This window comes from Microcaecilia unicolor, chromosome 1 (genome assembly GCF_901765095.1).
Source record: "Microcaecilia unicolor chromosome 1, aMicUni1.1, whole genome shotgun sequence".
In the NCBI taxonomy this organism is placed as follows: domain Eukaryota; kingdom Metazoa; phylum Chordata; class Amphibia; order Gymnophiona; family Siphonopidae; genus Microcaecilia; species Microcaecilia unicolor.
This window is the reverse complement of record NC_044031.1, coordinates 405,517,261-405,535,201: the sequence shown is the minus strand read 5'-3', so window position 1 is coordinate 405,535,201 and position 17,941 is coordinate 405,517,261. Positions and strand designations below refer to the sequence as shown.

The 17,941-nt window shown below is 48.2% G+C and overlaps 1 protein-coding gene across 3 annotated transcripts in view; it reads left to right on the top strand.

The window, feature by feature from the left end:
• Positions 1–17,941, top strand: part of NUP153 (nucleoporin 153) — a 256,824-nt gene that overhangs the window by 143,512 nt on the left and 95,371 nt on the right. For all 3 annotated transcript variants that reach the window (XM_030211374.1, XM_030211384.1, XM_030211366.1), the window contains one exon: positions 5,524–5,763. In XM_030211374.1, the coding sequence (XP_030067234.1) occupies positions 5,524–5,763 (240 nt within the window). The remainder of the gene's footprint in view (positions 1–5,523; positions 5,764–17,941) is intronic.

Below are 17,941 nucleotides of genomic sequence, written 5' to 3'. Positions count from 1 at the left end.
GGTATCTTCTTCCATCCCTGTGGTAATCCTACAGGTTCCATGGGATTCCCACAATCTCCTTTCCTATGCTGCTGTCTAGTTACAAGTAGCTGCAGTAGGAATTGAACCCAGGTTCTCAGGCCATTGCACTAACCATTAGGCTTCTCCTGATAGTGAACCGCTTTGCTGTCATGATTTGCGGTATATTTATGTGAATAGTGAATTTACAGGTAGGAGGAGATTTGGAGATGGCTAGGACAAGATATAATGGGGCTGAGAAGTATAGAGGTGTTAACTATAGCAGAGAAAGTGGGGTGGGAAGTTGGGGGGGGGGGGGGGCTGAAAAACTGATGATATATCAAGTTGTATTGTTGACACACTGAAGGAACAGTTGTGTACGAAATGGTTGTTAGGTGTTCGTTATATTTAAATAAAAATGTCTTTAGTTGTGTTTTTTTTATTGTCAGGGAAAATAAGGCATGCATTCTTTTTTGTGGAGTGAAAGAGTCTTGCTATCATAGTCCACTTGCTTGTTAATTTACTGTATTCGGTGCTCCCATTAATACATTAGATTGCTTTCTCAAATATGAGGCCACCTTTATCCTTACAACAGTTGTTGCATGTTAGAAAGAAAAAATGAAGGCTTCCTTAGTGTCCCTCCGGACCAGCCCAGACTGTGACTGATGGGTTGTGCACGCCTTCTAGCAGGTGGAGACAGATAACTCTGACTCTCGTGAGAGCCAATAAGAGCCCAACCAGTTAGACTGAGATTCAGTATTCTCAGTCTCCAGCAGGTGGAAGGAGGTGAGCCCTTCATTCTCTCTCTCATTTCTCCCTTTTGAATTTTATTATTATTATATTCCATTCATTCTGTGCTCCGATGTTTCTCTTCATAGCGCTCTAGCTTTTCTGTTTGAACTCTTATTGTATTGATTTTCCAGGCAAGTACAAATATGAGACATGGAACATAGCAAACTAGATATACAGTGTATGAAGTCTACCCCTCCCCCACCCCCAAAAAAACTGTATACGGGGGGGGGGGGGGGGGACCCCATTCACCCTTCCTCCCCCCTTATCTCCCTATGATAATTAAATTTCTGCATATTATCTAACCTTGCCAACTTAGCTTCCTTCCTCTACCCCCCATGCTTCCTTACTGATTAAGAATCAAACGGTTATTCCCATGTAAGCAACATAATTGATCCTCAGACCCACATCCAACCAAAGATCTACCGTATCCAGAGTCCACCCCACAGCCCCCTTTACAGAGGCAGCATGTATTGAAAAAAAATATATTTCTTTTCAAACTGTCATTGAAAAGTCTTTCTCTTTTTCTGATTCGAGATTATGGAATATGCTACCATTGGAGTTAAGACATTTTATGCGTTCCTGACATCAGATGGAGACTTGAGAATACACTAAGCTTCTAGTAGGTGTGTAAGTGGGGCTGTTCAGTCCCCCTGTAAGTCAGTCTATTCTCAGTCTCAGCAGATGGTAAGGAGTGGTAAGTTTGTGCAGTCTCTTTGTCTGGTAATTTGAAAAAAAAAAAAAAGGACTTAATTCTCTCTGCTATTTATACTGTGTTTTTTCTGGTGGGACCACGGCAAATAGTGTGGGCTTTGTTTTATTGTGTAGCTAGCCGTTAAATTGAAAAAATGATGATGAAGTTCTTCTGGACCACTTCCTGTTTGCCGGATGGGGGCTAGTCCTGTAGGGGTTTCTTATGCCTCGGGGGTGCCACACTCAGGCAGCCAATTCTCTCCCTGCTTTCCCCTTCGCTGTGGTCTCATTTTGGGGCTGCCTGGTCTGGTTCCTCCATCCTCCTTTGTTGCTCTTGGGCACGGGAAGGATTGATAGTGAAGGTTTTGCCTACAGTCTTAACTTGCCAGTCTGATACTTTCTTTCTCTGCTTCAGTTTGCAGGTGTGCTGTTAGCAGCTCTAGTGTTAAAAAAAAATTTTTTTTAAAGGACCTGACAGTGTTCTCGTTGAGGGAGAATGCTTGAGCGTGCTGTTTTTTCCCCAGCCGTAGCACAGTTTGCCACTTAGCACATCTACAGCTGTTTCTCAGAGCCTGCGCTCGTGTGTGTGGCGCCTTCCTCACACGGTCGTCAGCGCTATGACGGAGACATGACCTAAATGCTGCCTGGCGTATCAGCACCAGGCTCTAGATGCCTCCGGCAGCTGCGGGTTTTGTCTAGGGGAGCAAGCTGCCTCTTGCTCGGTGTCTGTGGTGTCAGGGCAGGGGCCAGTCTCTGCTTCGCTGGCATAGGGGGACTCTGCTCCACAGGCAGGACCAGTGGTTTCAGTTTTGGTGGGAAACGCTGCCATTTTGCATCCTCCCAATTTACTGCCATGCCTAGAACCCATCGCTGCAGGTGAATCAGCTGCAGTGGAACTATCGTGTTCTACTCCATTCTGACTTTTTTTTGGCCATGTACAGGGCCTTTTGTCAGCATCGAGAGAGTGTGACTGGTGGGGTCCAGCAATGGGGGCAGGCACAGGGGTTGTCAGCCTTCCTGCCTTCAAAAAAGTGGCGTGTGGATTGGGACTTGGACACAGTGGAGGAGTTTGCTTCTCTGGTCTTTGAGAAAGAGCCTGATTGGCTTCTGGAGGATGTTCCTGACCCTGAGTACATTGGTAAGGACTTGGGGGGAGCACCTGCCTCCAGGTGAAGAATCAGATTTTTCTAGAAGGACGAGCTCCAGGAGCTCATTGCCCAGGTGGCTGCCACGCTGCATTTTGAGGATACTCCCATGGACGCCCCTTGGAAGGTGGTCTCCCTTCTAAAGGGTGTCTGCAAATCCTGTACATTTTTCTCAGTGCATCAGGGTATTCACAATGTTATCCACACCCAATGGAAAGCTCCGGTCGTCCCTTTTCACTTGGTTCGTTCTATGGTTATTCTGTACCCTTTTCCTGAAGAGGATCAGGAGCCCTTGTGTTCCGCCTCAAATGGATGTGGTGGTCTCCGCAGTAACTAAAAAGAATACGGTCTCGATAGACAGTGATACGGCTGTATGGGATCCTCAGGACTGTCGGATGGAAACTCTTCTGAAGCAGGGGCTTGATGTGGCAGCCCTGGGAGTTCAGGCTGCGGTTTGTGGTGGTTTATTAGCCCAGGTTTGCTTCCACTGGGCTAAGCGTGTTGTTGATCGTGGTTCAGTGGACTGGTCGCTACCAGATCAAGAGGTAGCCAAAATTGAGGTGGGGGCTTCCTATTTGGCTGATGCTTTGTATGATCTGCTTTGTGCCTCTGCTAAGTCCATGTCTCTTAGTGTTGAGGCTCGGCGGTCTCTTTGGTTATGGGATCCAGGCTGAGCAAGTTCCCCTTTAAGGATTCACTTTTGTTTCGCAAAGAGCTGGATAAGCTGGTCAAGAGTTTGGGGGACACTAAGGTTTCCTGTCTTCCAGAGGATAAGCCTCGTTCGGGGGCTCGGGACTCTCAGATCAGAGCCGATTTCCTGAGGCCCGCAGGATGTTGACCGGTCAACAGCTCAGTCGCTTCTTCCAGAGGACGCAACCCTTTTGTGGGGGTCACAAGGGCAGGTGAGACACCCGACCCTCTGCCTCTGGTGGCTGATCCAGCCTCTGGTGCTGGTAGGCACCTGATTAATGAAGTTCTACCAGAGCTGGACCTGCATTACCTCAGACCAGTGGGTTCTCAAGGTCATTCGAGAATATTACATGTTGTAGTTTGCTCATCCCTTGCAGGACGCATTCCTGCTGTCTCCTTGTTGATCACACTGAATGGTTTGAGCAGTTTGTTCTGGCCAGCAAGATTGGATGAGGCTGCTACTCAATTTACTTTGTAGCTCTCAGGAGAGGGCTCCTTCTGTACCATCCTGGATCTAAAGGACATGAATCGGGCATTATGGGTTCCGTCCTTACGGATGAAGATGCTCATATCGGTCATCACTGTGATTCAGCCTGAGGATGTTTCATCTCTTTAGATCTCACCAAGGCATATCTCCATGTACCCATCCGGCAAGCTCATCAAAGTTTGCTTTGCCGTTTTGGGTGGGGCACTTTCAGATTTGTGCTCTTTCTTTTGGCCTAACCACTGCTCCTTGCACCTTTTCCAAGGTGATGATGGTGGTGGCAACAGCGGCCCTGCAGTGGGAAGGGATCCTGGTTCATCTGTATTTCAGTGATTGGCTCATCTGGGCAAAGTCCTTTCAGGACAGTGTTCGGGACTTGACGTGGGTGGTGCAGTTGCTTCAGGAGCTGGGATATAGGGGTGGTCAACCTAGCCAAGAGTCTGCTTCATCCCTCGCAGGTCTTGGAATATCTGGGGATGTGCTTTGACACACTGCAGGGATGCATCTTTCTGACTGAGGAGTGGGTTCGGAAGCACCGGGGACAGGCTTTGATTCAGTCTAAGCGTCCGCGAGTGAAACTGTATCTGCGGGTTTTAGGGTCCATGGCAGTGGCCTTGGAGGTGTGGGGTTCCTTGGGCGAGAGGGAGAGCTGGAGAAAGGTGCTAGACCATTGTGGGGGAGGGCTGGCTGGAGGGAAGGGATAGAGAGGTTCTGGACCCATGGAGGGGGGGGGGGGGGGTCAACAAAATCCCTGTCTCCCCTCACAAATATCCCCTCCACTATCAGGAAAACTGAACACGTCAAATTACTACAGAATGCTACATAGAAAACTCATGCTAACAGAATACCTTGGTCACACACACACACAACACAAATGCCAAATGTATAATAGCTGACCAAAAATTATAAACATATATTACTACTGCTACTACTTAGCATTTCTATAGCGCTGCCAGGGTTACGCAGCGCTGTACAAGTTTAAACATGGGGAAGGACATTAACCTAAAATCACAAGAAGCCACACCACAAAAATAGTGCAAAACCAAGATCTCACATGCAGGATCATCACTTTCAAAAGAAAGGGAAACTTTTATGATGCAGAAAAGGTACACTGGAAAAGAATGTGTACTAAAACAGTTTGTAAATGAGGGTGTCCACTTTTTTTCATTTGTCATATTCAGTATTTTATTTTCAATCAGTAAAACAAATGCAAGTGGTGGTAATGCATAAACATTTGCAGAAAGATGTTTAATGTACTATCCAGAGGTGGTTAACGGCTTCTGTTTGCTTAAGGATTATTAAAAAAACATGTAATTTGTACAGAGGTGGCTGAAGTTTTGCACACGGTGTTTTGAACATTAGTAGTCTCTAGTTACAAAGAGCAGCACTTTTAGGGCAGCAGTGAAGTGAGATCTTCCAATGGAAGTCTGCTGCTGGTTTCTGCTTTTTTTCATTTACAAACTGTTTTAGTACACATTCTTTTTCAGTGTACCTTTTCTGCATCATAAACTTTTCCCTTTCTTTTGAATTACTGAATTTGATTACTTAATTTCTAGTGTTTATTTCCCACCATCAATCTATTTTTATTGTGCTTTTGAAAAATATAGAAGAAATTAGATTATCATGACTTGGTATGCATTGAAGGTGCAGTTTTTAGTTGATAAATGAACTGTAGTGTGACTTGTTACATTTTTCTTTAATTTCATTTTCTTCTTTTTACGGTAGGGAGCTCAACCTCTGTGGCCGCTAGCAGCACCAACATCACTACTACTACTACCAGAACTGCTGCTATTACTACTACATCCATATCTGCTTCATCCACAGAGCAGCTAGGGTTTGGAGATAAATTCAAGAAACCAGAAGGAAGCTGGGACTGTAGCACCTGCTTAGTGCAAAACAAATCAGATGCTTCAAAGTGTGTAGCTTGTGCAGGCCCAAAACCTGGCACCTCAGCAGAGTTCAAAGGTATGTGGCCTTAAAGCGTTATTTCCCTCTCTATCCTATTTTATCCCAAGGCTAATACAGTTCGTAGGCACCCATCTCATTGCAAGTTGTGGAATAATTTTGGAAGTCTGAAATGTAGCATCAGCTGTGAGCAGATGGAGAAGCTACTGCTGTAGTCATACCAGAAAGGCAAGACCACTGTTGGGAAGAGAAGAGGCTAAGACTAAAAGGGTGCAAAAAGGGAAGAGAGGAATAAAAACACATCAGAATAAAAGGATTCTTTAGTTGTGCTTTTTTTTTTTCTTTTTTAATAAAATGTATATAGTATGTGATGGAAAGGGAAATGGGCAATCTAGTATGCCCAGTAAGTTGGTTAGGGTTGTAATCACTGTTTCATACAGGTAACCCACCAGTGCCTTTGTTTGGGATTGTAACTGCCGCTTTTACACCCCTCCCCATCCCCGCCCCCACCATCTCTGCAAAAAAGTATTTGGTTCCTGTTCTAAGCTTAGGCTCCCAGTGCCTGGTTTGTATTCTTACAATTAAGCCAACCTCTGTTTATGCCATGTCTCTATGAAATTCTTTACTGCTTTTGTCTCCACTACCACCTCTTTGAGGGCATTCAGACATCTACTGTGCCCTTATTTTGTAAACTGTGGTTTTTAACTTTGGCTGGGTCTATGCTTTTTGAAGAATGGGGTGCTTCATACATGGGTAGAAGTTTAAAAATAAATAAAAGCAAAAGTTTTAACTTTGGGGAAACTAATGGGAAGAATAATTTGGTCAAGTATCCCCTTGTGTTCATTTTATTTAATAAAGCATTTATAGTCCACTTAACCAAAAGTTCAAGGCAGATTATAATAAGTAATATCAGGTATATAAAAACAGAGCAAGTAAAGTGTAAACACACACACAAAAATCCCCCCTTAAAACAAATACCCATCAACTAGTATACAGTTAAACAGTATCCAAAAATTTAGAGAATAACCATAATCATAACCAGTCATTTTTGAAATTTCATGTCAGAACTTGCCTGCGAACCTCCAGAGGCAGACTGTTTCGCCCTGGCACAGCTCTCAGGCAATCTGCAGTAGTTTTCAGTCCAGAGCCACAGGTGTCTTTGTCTTAACTATAGCTGAACTGCTGTGGGTTTTGCAGTGAAATCCAGTCTGCCCTCCATTTACTGCTGAAGATTCATGCATGGTGTCTGTGAAGCAGGTAGCAAGGGCTTTTTACATCTCATTAGCTCCGAAGCCCTTTCTCTTCTTGGGTGTTTCCCTGCTTTAATGGATGTAGGTTCATCAATGATGGCAAATATTAAACTAATACCGTAGGTCAATTAACTAGCCTTAAAAAGCAGACTCGAGGATATTTTTTGCTTTTGTTTGAGGGTTTATGAAGGTGCAATTACATGTTGCTAGTAGGCTGCGGACTGTCTGTTCTAATGAAGAATCACAGTTTTCCTGGTGTGATTAGTTCTTGCTGTTCCCTGCATCTTGTTTACTTTGAGCAATTTTCAAGCAACTTGTTAAAACAAAAAGTGAAGGCCCCTGCATGAGGGAATTTTAAAAATGTATGTTTTATCTGACACACAAGGTGATATCCAAGAATACATACAAAAAAAGCTAAAATCAGGTTTAATAAAATAACACAACAGCATTTTTAAAAAACATAATAAAATAGAAGGATATTCTGCACTACAGGCGGCCTTCCACATTCCAGACATACAGTCATTTAGATCAGTGGTTCCCAGCCGTTTTCCAGTTGGGACACACCAAATGGACAGTGCTCACATATGTGGTGCACTGCATACACAACTTTTGGTGTGACACATAGTAGTTCAAATGCAAACGTACACTGCATCCACAAACCTCAACACTCCCCCCCCCCCCCCCCCCCCCCAGTCCAACAGCAGATGCAGAATAGATCATTTCCCCATGGAAATCACCATAAAAATTCTGATTCTCATGTCATTGGAGTAATAGCAACAAACCATGGGGAAAACCCCCCATTTAATACATGTGTAACAAACCACCTATACCACAGCACCGCTGATTCCTGTGATTCAGCTACAAATGGGTCTTCCCATGATTTCCACCTTAGGAAGATCACCAGTTAATTTTTGTTTTGGCTACACAGATAGTCTCATATCTGGAGGGATCCAAGGTACTCTATGCATCCAAAATAAATATATCTGTTCTGGTGACTTTTTTTTGTTTTGTTTTGTTACATTTGTACCCCGCAGTTTCCCACTCATGGCAGGCTCAATGCGGCTTACATGGGGCAATGGAGGGTTAAGTGACTTGCCCAGAGTCACAAGGAGCTGCCTGTGCCTGAAGTGGGAATTGAACTCGGTTCCCCAGGACCAAAGTCCACCACCCTAAACACTAGGCCACTCCTCCACTCCACTCCACTCTAGGAGTGAAGGAGTAGCATAATGTGTAGTGCAGTGGCCTAAGAACCAGGGGACTGGGTTCAATTACCACTGCATCTCCTTGTGACTCTGGGCAAGTCACTGAACTCTCCACTGCCCCAGCTACAAAATAAATACCTATAGACCACTTTGATTGTAACCTCAGAAAGGCAGTGTGTCAAATCTTTTCCCTTACTAAGGTGGAAATTGTGATCTGGAAGATCCTTTTTTTTTTTTTTTTTTTAAACCTATTTCTGCCATCATCCCCATACTGACCCTCTCCAACCATCCCCTCACTTTTCCAACTATTCTTTCAGTTACCCACTTTCACCCTCCCATCCCTGCCCAGGAGCCCCCTGACCTCTGTAAACACTCTATTCCTATGCTCCTTCTCCCTTTCTCTTTCCCTTTTCTCCTGCTTTCTCTGATAGCCCTCCTCTCGTACACTCTCATTATGCCCCTATCTCTTCTGTCTCCCTCTTGCACAGCCAACTTACCTTTAATAATTGGTGTCAGTAGGCAGATGCTGTCCCCTTTTAAGGGGCTTATGTCCTGAACAGTCTCAAGTTTTTTCCTACCAACCTCTGGGCACCTGAGTTTTATACTTGCAGTTTTCATCCCAATTCATACCATCAGAAGCATTATGAAGTGCAGTAAAGAACCCACAAAACTGTGTTGTGCTCGGGAACATGGAGAGACAGATGTAGAGGAAAATGCCAGAAACTGAGAGAAGGGACCTGCCTGAGGAGAAATGGAGAGGTGAGGGAAGCAGGCTACCAGTGCTGTAGAAAGGCTGGTCAGGCAGTATAGCATCAGTGAGTTCAGGTAAGGGATGTTAGCTATTCCCCCCCCCCCCCCCCCAAATCAGAACAGCAAAGTTTCCGGCAAAGAGAGGGAAAACCAGAGAGGTATGGGAATAAAAGCCATGTAAGTTGATGATGATCTGCAAGAAGGGAGGGAACAGTGTAATAAATGAAGCGTCTTAGCTGTTTTCGGGATCAGGGGAGCATACAGAGGACCACAAAAAAGACAGTGCTACAAACAGGTCAGTTTTTCTCCTTTGTGACTGATTTTCTCCTACAGCTTTCTTATTCTGGGCAGAGCAAGTCATCTGAAAGGCTGCTTTTGTAACGCATGTGTCCCTGCCCCATAGCTTTCTCCCTCTCTTCAGCAACCCGAGGGAAATATTCTGATAGTTGTCTTTTCCTCTGGCTATGGCACTGAAATAGCTTGCTTTGGTGTTCCTGTCCCAATGCGTTTTGCATGCTATTCCTGCTTGCTGAACGTATTTACGTTTCAGATGCAGCGCCTAGCCTGATAATTCTTGAATTTGTTGCTGTGACGATACTTTCCTGTGTCTTCTCTGAATGCTGTATTGGATTCTGAAGCCCATTTGTGTGTCGTTATAATCAGTGGCTGAGATAATTCACATTGACTTCTGAGGCTGTCGTGGCAAGCACCAAAACACAGGACCGCGCGTTGATTTTTTTTTTTTTTAATGTGAGGAGAAACCTGCTGTTTGGATATATATTTGGACTACCCCCTGCTTCTCTTTTTTTTGTATTTTGTGTGATTTGTGGTTAGGGGGGAAACATTTTGTTTTGTTCTTGTTAACAAATAATACAGAGCATCACTTTGCAGTGCCTTGTGTATTAGCTGATTATAGCTAATCATGTATCACTAATACTAATTTCTCTCTCTCCTTTTTGCGTAGGGTAAATTTCCAAAGTCTGTTGTCTGTTTTAGTATGTAATTTTTAGGTTGGTTTTAAGTTTTCCAGTATGATCATTTGCATCACAAGGCAAGGAGGTCACCCACAGAAGCCATTGTCATATGGGTGATGTTTGTTTGAACTTTTTATAATGCTAGGTAAAGGGTCTGATCCTCCAGTATTCATCCCAGAAGAGAAAGAATGCAAATTCCTGTACTTTGCCTAAAAGAGGTCTTTTGAGAAAGAGTTCCCTACCATTTTGCAGGCCTTTCTGTAGACTGCTATTCTCCGAGGACAAGCAGGCTGCTTGTTCTCACTGATGGGTGACGTCCACGGCAGCCCCTCCAATCGGAAACGTCACTAGCAAAGGCCTTTGCTAGTCCTCGCGCGCCCATGCGCACCGTGCATGCGCGGCCGTCTTCCCACCCGAACCGGCTCGTGTTCGTCAGTCTTCTTTTGTCCGCGCTCGGTACGGTCGTGTTTTCGCCGTGTCGGGCCCCGCAAAGTCGACCTCGCGCGTTCGTCGTGCTATTTCAAAAAAAAAAAAAAACTCCATTCTGTGTGGAAAAAGACTCTTGGGTCTTTTTTCCCTCCGCTATTTTCAACGTTTTCACCCCGGTAAGTTTTCTTTCGTCGTCGGGGTAGGCCGCTTTTAGGCCTCGGGTCGAAGTTTTCTTCCCCTTGTTTTTTCGGTGCCTTTTCCGCCATTTCGACTTTTGATCTCGCCGGCGTGATTTTTCCGCCCATGACATCGAAGTCTCCCAGCGGCTTCAAGAAGTGCACCCAGTGCGCCCGGGTCATCTCGCTCACTGACAGGCACGCGTCGTGTCTTCAGTGCTTGGGGGCTGGGCACCGCCCGCAGGCCTGTAGTCTGTGTTCCCTTTTGCAAAAGCGGACTCAGGTAGCGAGATTGGCCCAGTGGAACGTTTTGTTCTCGGGCTCTTCGTCGGCACCGGGGGTATCGAGTGCATCGACGTCTTCAGCGTCCGGAGCTTCATCCTCGGCCGCCAGTGCATCGAGGCATCGGCCCTCTGCATCGGCGCTGAGACATTGGACAGCTGCATCGACGTCGGTGGTACCGGGACCTCGTCGGCTGATGTCGTCGGACAGTGGTGCTTCGTCTGGAGTGCAGGTGAGGGCTGTCCATTCCCCTGCTGGTGGCAGTGAGCCTTCGGGTGGGTCTCCCCCTACCCTGAGGGCTCCTGCGGTACAGCCCCCCCGAGACCGACCTCCTTCGGCCTCGGCCCCGAGGAAGCGATGGCTGGATTCTACGTCCTCCTCGTCGGTGCCGGGAAGCTCCGGTGACATGCTTCGTTCCAAGAAGTCGAAGAAGCATCGTCATCGGTCTCCTTCCCGTGTCGGCACCGAGAGCTCTGGGTCGCCGAGGGAGTCGGCACCCAGCAGGCATCGGCACCGAGAGGACCGCTCACCCTCTGTTCAGGAGGTGTCGATGCGCTCCACTCTGGACAGCCCGGAACAGCCTCCACGCCCGGAACAGGTTCTGACGTCGACGCCTGCATCGACCTCCATGCCTTTCTCTGCAGCCGCTCTGAACGAGAGCCTCCGGGCCGTTCTCCCAGAGATTCTGGGAGAGCTGTTGCGCCCTAACCCTCTGGTACCGGCGGTGCTTGCGCCACCGGTACCGTCGAGCGTGGCACCGGCTGGCCCATCGCCCGAGGTGAGGTCTCCGGCGTCGGTGCCGCGTGCGGTACCGGCTGCCGTCGCCTCCCAGGAAGGCTCCCCGACTACGTCGGCGGAGGGAGCTTCGCCGATGCGGGCGAGGGAGTCTACCTCTCGACGCCCCCATCGTGGACGTGGCTCCACAGAGTCGAGTCGGGCGAGGTTGCAGACACAGGTCCGTGAACTTGTGTCTGACACCGAGGGTGAGGCCTCGTGGGAAGAGGAAGAAGACCCCAGATATTTCTCTGACGAGGAGTCTGAAGGTCTTCCTTCCGATCCTACTCCCTCTCCTGAGAGACAGCTCTCTCCTCCCGAGAGTCTGTCTTTTGCTTCCTTTGTCCGGGAGATGTCTACGGCCATTCCCTTCCCGGTGGTTGTGGAGGACGAGCCCAGGGCTGAAATGTTTGAGCTCCTGGACTATCCTTCTCCACCTAAGGAAGCGTCCACTGTACCCATGCATCATGTCCTAAAAAAGACATTGCTGGCGAACTGGACCAAGCCTCTAACTAATCCCCACATTCCCAAGAAGATCGAGTCCCAGTACCGGATCCATGGGGACCCAGAGCTGATGCGCACTCAGTTGCCTCATGACTCTGGAGTTGTGGATCTGGCCCTAAAGAAGGCTAAGAGTTCTAGGGAGCATGCTTCGGCGCCCCCGGGCAAAGACTCTAGAACCTTAGACTCCTTTGGGAGGAAGGCCTACCATTCCTCTATGCTCGTGGCCAAAATTCAGTCCTACCAGCTCTACACGAGCATACACATGCGGAACAATGTGCGGCAGTTGGCGGGCTTGGTTGATACGCTCCCCCCTGAGCAAGCCAAGCCTTTTCAGGAGGTGGTCAGGCAGCTGAAGGCGTGCAGAAAATTCCTGGCCAGAGGGGTGTATGACACCTTTGATGTTGCGTCCAGGGCCGCTGCTCAAGGTGTGGTGATGCGCAGGCTCTCATGGCTGCGTGCCTCCGACCTGGAGAATAGAATCCAGCAGCGGATTGCGGACTCGCCTTGCCGTGCGGATAATATTTTTGGAGAGAAAGTTGAACAGGTGGTAGAGCAGCTCCACCAGCGGGACACCGCATTCGACAAGTTCTCCCGCCGGCAGCCTTCAGCCTCTACCTCTACAGGTAGAAGATTTTTTGGGGGAAGGAAGACTGTTCCCTACTCTTCTGGCAAGCGTAGGTACAATCCTCCTTCTCGACAGCCTGCGGCCCAGGCTAAGCCCCAGCGCGCTCGCTCTCGTCAGCAGTGTGCGCCTCAGCAAGGCCCCTCGGCTCCCCAGCAAAAGCAAGGGACGAGCTTTTGACTGGCTCCAGCAGAGCATAGCCGACATCCAAGTGTCAGTGCCGGGCGACCTGCCAGTCGGAGGGAGGTTGAAAGCTTTTCACCAAAGGTGGCCTCTCATAACCTCCGATCAGTGGGTTCTACAAATAGTCCGGCAAGGATACACCCTCAATTTGGCTTCAAAACCTCCAAATTGCCCACCGGGAGCTCAGTCTTACAGCTTCCAGCACAAGCAGGTACTTGCAGAGGAACTCTCCGCCCTTCTCAGCGCCAATGCGGTCGAGCCCGTGCCATCCGGGCAAGAAGGGCTGGGATTCTATTCCAGGTACTTCCTTGTGGAAAAGAAAACAGGGGGGATGCGTCCCATCCTAGACCTAAGGGCCCTGAACAAATATCTGGTCAAAGAAAAGTTCAGGATGCTTTCCCTGGGCACCCTTCTTCGCCGTGATTCAGGAAAACGATTGGCTATGCTCTCTGGACTTGAAGGATGCCTATACACACATCCCGATACTGCCAGCTCACAGACAGTATCTGCGATTTCAGCTGGGCACACGTCACTTCCAGTACTGTGTGCTACCCTTTGGGCTCGCCTCTGCGCCCAGGGTGTTCACAAAGTGCTTGGCTGTAGTAGCAGCAGCACTTCGCAGGCTGGGGGTGCACGTGTTCCCATATCTCGACGATTGGCTGGTGAAGAACACTTCCGAGGCAGGAGCCCTGCAGTCCATGCAGATGACTATTCGCCTCCTGGAGCTACTGGGGTTTGTGATAAATTATCCAAAGTCCCATCTTCTCCCAGTGCAGAAACTCGAGTTCATAGGAGCTCTGCTGGATTCCCAGACGGCTCGCGCCTATCTCCCAGAGGCGAGAGCCAACAACTTGTTGTCCCTCGTCTCGCGGGTGCGAGCGTCACAGCAGATCACAGCTCGGCAGATGTTGAGATTGCTGGGCCACATGGCCTCCACAGTTCATGTGACTCCCATGGCCCGCCTTCACATGAGATCTGCTCAATGGACCCTAGCTTCCCAGTGGTTTCAGGCTGCTGGGGATCTAGAAGACGTGATCCACCTGTCCACGAGTTTTCTCGAATCCCTGTATTGGTGGACGATTTGGTCCAATTTGACTCTGGGACGTCCTTTCCAAATTCCTCAGCCACAAAAAGTGCTGACCACGGATGCGTCTCTCCTGGGATGGGGAGCTCATGTCGATGGGCTTCACACCCAAGGAAGCTGGTCCCTCCAGGAACGAGATCTGCAGATCAATCTTCTGGAGTTACGAGCGATCTGGAACGCTCTGAAGGCTTTCAGAGATCGGCTGTCCCACCAAATTATCCAAATTCAGACTGACAACCAGGTTGCCATGTATTACGTCAACAAGCAGGGGGGCACCGGATCTCGCCCCCTGTGTCAGGAAGCCGTCAGCATGTGGCTCTGGGCTCGCCGTCACGGCATGGTGCTCCAAGCCACATATCTGGCAGGCGTAAACAACAGTCTGGCCGACAGACTGAGCAGGATTATGCAACCTCACGAGTGGTCGCTCAACTCCCGAGTAGTGCGCCAGATCTTCCAAGCGTGGGGTACCCCCTTGGTGGATCTCTTCGCATCTCGAGCCAACCACAAAGTCCCTCAGTTCTGTTCCAGGCTTCAGGCCCACGGCAGACTGGCATCGGATGCCTTCCTCCTGGATTGGGGGGAGGGTCTGCTGTATGCTTATCCTCCCATACCTCTGGTGGGGAAGACTTTGTTGAAACTCAAGCAAGACCGAGGCACCATGATTCTGATTGCTCCTTTTTGGCCGCGTCAGATCTGGTTCCCTCTTCTTCTGGAGTTGTCCTCCGAAGAACCGTGGAGATTGGAGTGTTTTCCGACCCTCATCACACAGGACGAAGGGGCGCTTCTGCATCCCAGCCTCCGGTCCCTGGCTCTCACGGCCTGGATGTTGAGAGCGTAGACTTTGCCTCTTTGGGTCTGTCAGAGGGTGTCTCCCGCGTCTTGCTTGCTTCCAGGAAAGATTCCACTAAGAGGAGTTACTTCTTTCTATGGAGGAGGTTTGCCGTCTGGTGTGACAGCAAGGCCCTAGATCCTCGCTCTTGTCCTACACAGACCCTGCTTGAATACCTTCTGCACTTGTCTGAGTCTGGTCTCAAGACCAACTCTGTAAGGGTTCATCTTAGTGCAATCAGTGCATACCATTACCGTGTGGAAGGTAAGCCGATCTCAGGACAGCCTTTAGTTGTTCGCTTCATGAGAGGTTTGCTTTTGTCAAAGCCCCCTGTCAAGCCTCCTACAGTGTCATGGGATCTCAATGTCGTTCTCACCCAGCTGATGAAACCTCCTTTTGAGCCACTGGATTCCTGCCATCTGAAGTACTTGACCTGGAAGGTCATTTTCTTGGTGGCAGTTACTTCAGCTAGTAGAGTCAGTGAGCTTCAGGCCCTGGTAGACCAGGCCCCTTACACTAAATTTCATCATAACAGAGTAGTCCTCCGCACTCACCCTAAGTTCTTGCCAAAGGTTGTGTCGGAGTTCCATCTGAACCAGTCAATTGTCTTGCCAACATTCTTTCCCCGTCCTCATTCCTGCCCTGCTGAACATCAGTTGCACACATTGGACTGCAAGAGAGCATTGGCCTTCTACCTGGAGCGGACGCAGCCCAACAGACAGTCCGCCCAATTGTTTGTTTCTTTTGATCCCAATAGGAGGGGAGTGGCTGTGGAGAAATGCACCATATCCAATTGGCTAGCAGATTGCATTTCCTTCACTTACGCCCAGGCTGGGCTGACTCTTGAGGGTCACGTCACGGCTCATAATGTTAGAGTCATGGCAGCGTCGGTAGCCCACTTGAAGTCAGCCTCTATTGAAGAAATTTGCAAAGCTGCGACGTGGTCATCTGTCCACACATTCACATCTCATTACTGCCTGCAGCAGGATACCCGACGCGACAGTCTGTTCGGGCAGTCAGTTCTTCAGAACCTGTTTGAGCTTTAGGATCCAACTCCACCCCCCGAGGGCCCTGTTTGTTCTGTTCCAGGCTGCACTCTCAGTTAGTTGGTAAATTTTTTAGGTCAATCTCAGTTATGTCCTCGCCGTTGCGAGGCCCAATTGACCATGGTTATTGTTTTGAGTGAGCCTGGGGGCTAGGGATACCCCATCAGTGAGAACAAGCAGCCTGCTTGTCCTCGGAGAAAGCGAATGCTACATACCTGTAGAAGGTATTCTCCGAGGACAGCAGGCTGATTGTTCTCACAAACCCGCCCGCCTCCCCTTTGGAGTTGTGTCTTCCCTTGTCTTTGTCTTGCTACATACGGGACTGACGAACACGAGCCGGTTCGGGCGGGAAGACGGCCGCGCATGCGCGGTGTGCATGGGCGCGCGAGGACTAGCAAAGGCCTTTGCTAGTGAAGTTTCCGATTGGAGGGGCTGCCGTGGACGTCACCCATCAGTGAGAACAATCAGCCTGCTGTCCTCGGAGAATACCTTCTACAGGTATGTAGCATTCGCTTTGTAAATTCCTGGGTGTGGCTCAGTGTGCATAGCGGTGACCTGCAAATGAAAACCTCTAGTTGCTCTTCTCTCTGTCCTGCCTTTTCTGTTAGAAGGCAGAAAAGGGTTAGGAAACATTACAAGATAAACTGGAAGCATCACAGGAATTTGCTTAAATAGATAAATTAATTTTAAAGATGGAATTTATTGCTTTAAAATATAATTCCATGGGATATATTTATGTTTGTACAAACATGTAACAATACCTGCTCATTGGAATACTTCTAATCAAGACAGACAAGACAAAAACAAATAGGAGCTGTGAGTTAAAATGGTCATGATAGGGAGGATCTAAGATAGGGGCTATAGCTGTGATAAGGTGAAGGGCAGATTTTTGTCACATAACGCTGTAACAGTTATGGTGTCTTAAGAATTAATTTAAAAAACAACCAGTGGTGTGGGTGAGGGATTTTTCATATCTTGACAGATGTACCTCTGAAAACAACTTCCAGTCCCCACCTGGTTGTTCTTCCACAGGAGTTAAGCAGGGGTAAGATTATATGAGAACGTCAGTAGCTCCTTGTCTGGCAGGGTGGGTTAGTAGGGAGTTAAACCAAAAACAGGGGCCTCTTTTGTTGTGGAAGATTCACCCATTTTCTATATAGGAAAATCAGAGGGGTGACAAGTGGGAAGGTCCTCAGGTAATATTTGCAGGAATAGCAGTGTCCTTTCATAACTAGTAAATTGTGAAAGGTTTACCACCTCTTTCATTGTCCCTTCACCTGAGTTCATCCTGTCTCTGTAAGGTAAGACTAGAGCTTTGTTAATCTTGAGGAAGATGTTACCAGGGCTGCTGTTGTGGGGTGGAAAAGAAGGGCAGTGGCCTAGGGCATGAAGCTGGGGAAGAGGTAGAGCCGCTTTGTCCTTTTGAGTCGGTCGGTGAGTCTTCCAGCATGCAAGTGCCAAGAGCAATCCTGGTCCTTAGTGCTATTGTGTCCAGCAGCTGCCCCGGATGTCATAGGTAGAGGGGGGTTCTGATGCTGTTTGATTTGGGGTTTGAAGTAGTGTGGGGGATTATAGTGTGAAAAAATCAGGGTGGCTGTGTTTGTGGATAATATGCTTTGGAGGCAAGACAATGCTGTCTCTAGGTAGGTAAAGGGCATAGCACTCAGAGCTATGTACTTTTTAGCCATTCATATCTTTTTTTTTTTTTGCAGATAAAAGCCAAACTGAAGTTCTCTGATGACACGCAGGCTTGCTTATTCTCACAAGTGGGTGACGGGGCGCCGCGTTGCCTGGTCCGGAGCTTATAACAAGCTTTACAGAGCTTTGTGGAGTGTGAGACATGCTCTACCGCGCTTGCATGAGTGCATTCCTGCTTGCTGCAAGGGCACAGTTACTGCAGTTTTTCTACCGTAATGAGGAGAAACTGCCTCTGTAGTTTCTCTTCATTCCCGGTTTGGAACAACTTCTTTTTTTGTGATTTTTCGCTGTACCTTGTTTAGGCCTCTGTCTCCTTCTCTTCCCATATATTTTTAGTTCTTTTTGGCTGTTTTTTAAAGTTTTCTTTATTTTCCGTGATTTAGGCCTAGTCTCCGGTAGGGTCTTTCCCGTGACTTTTTTTTGTGGTTCCTTGCT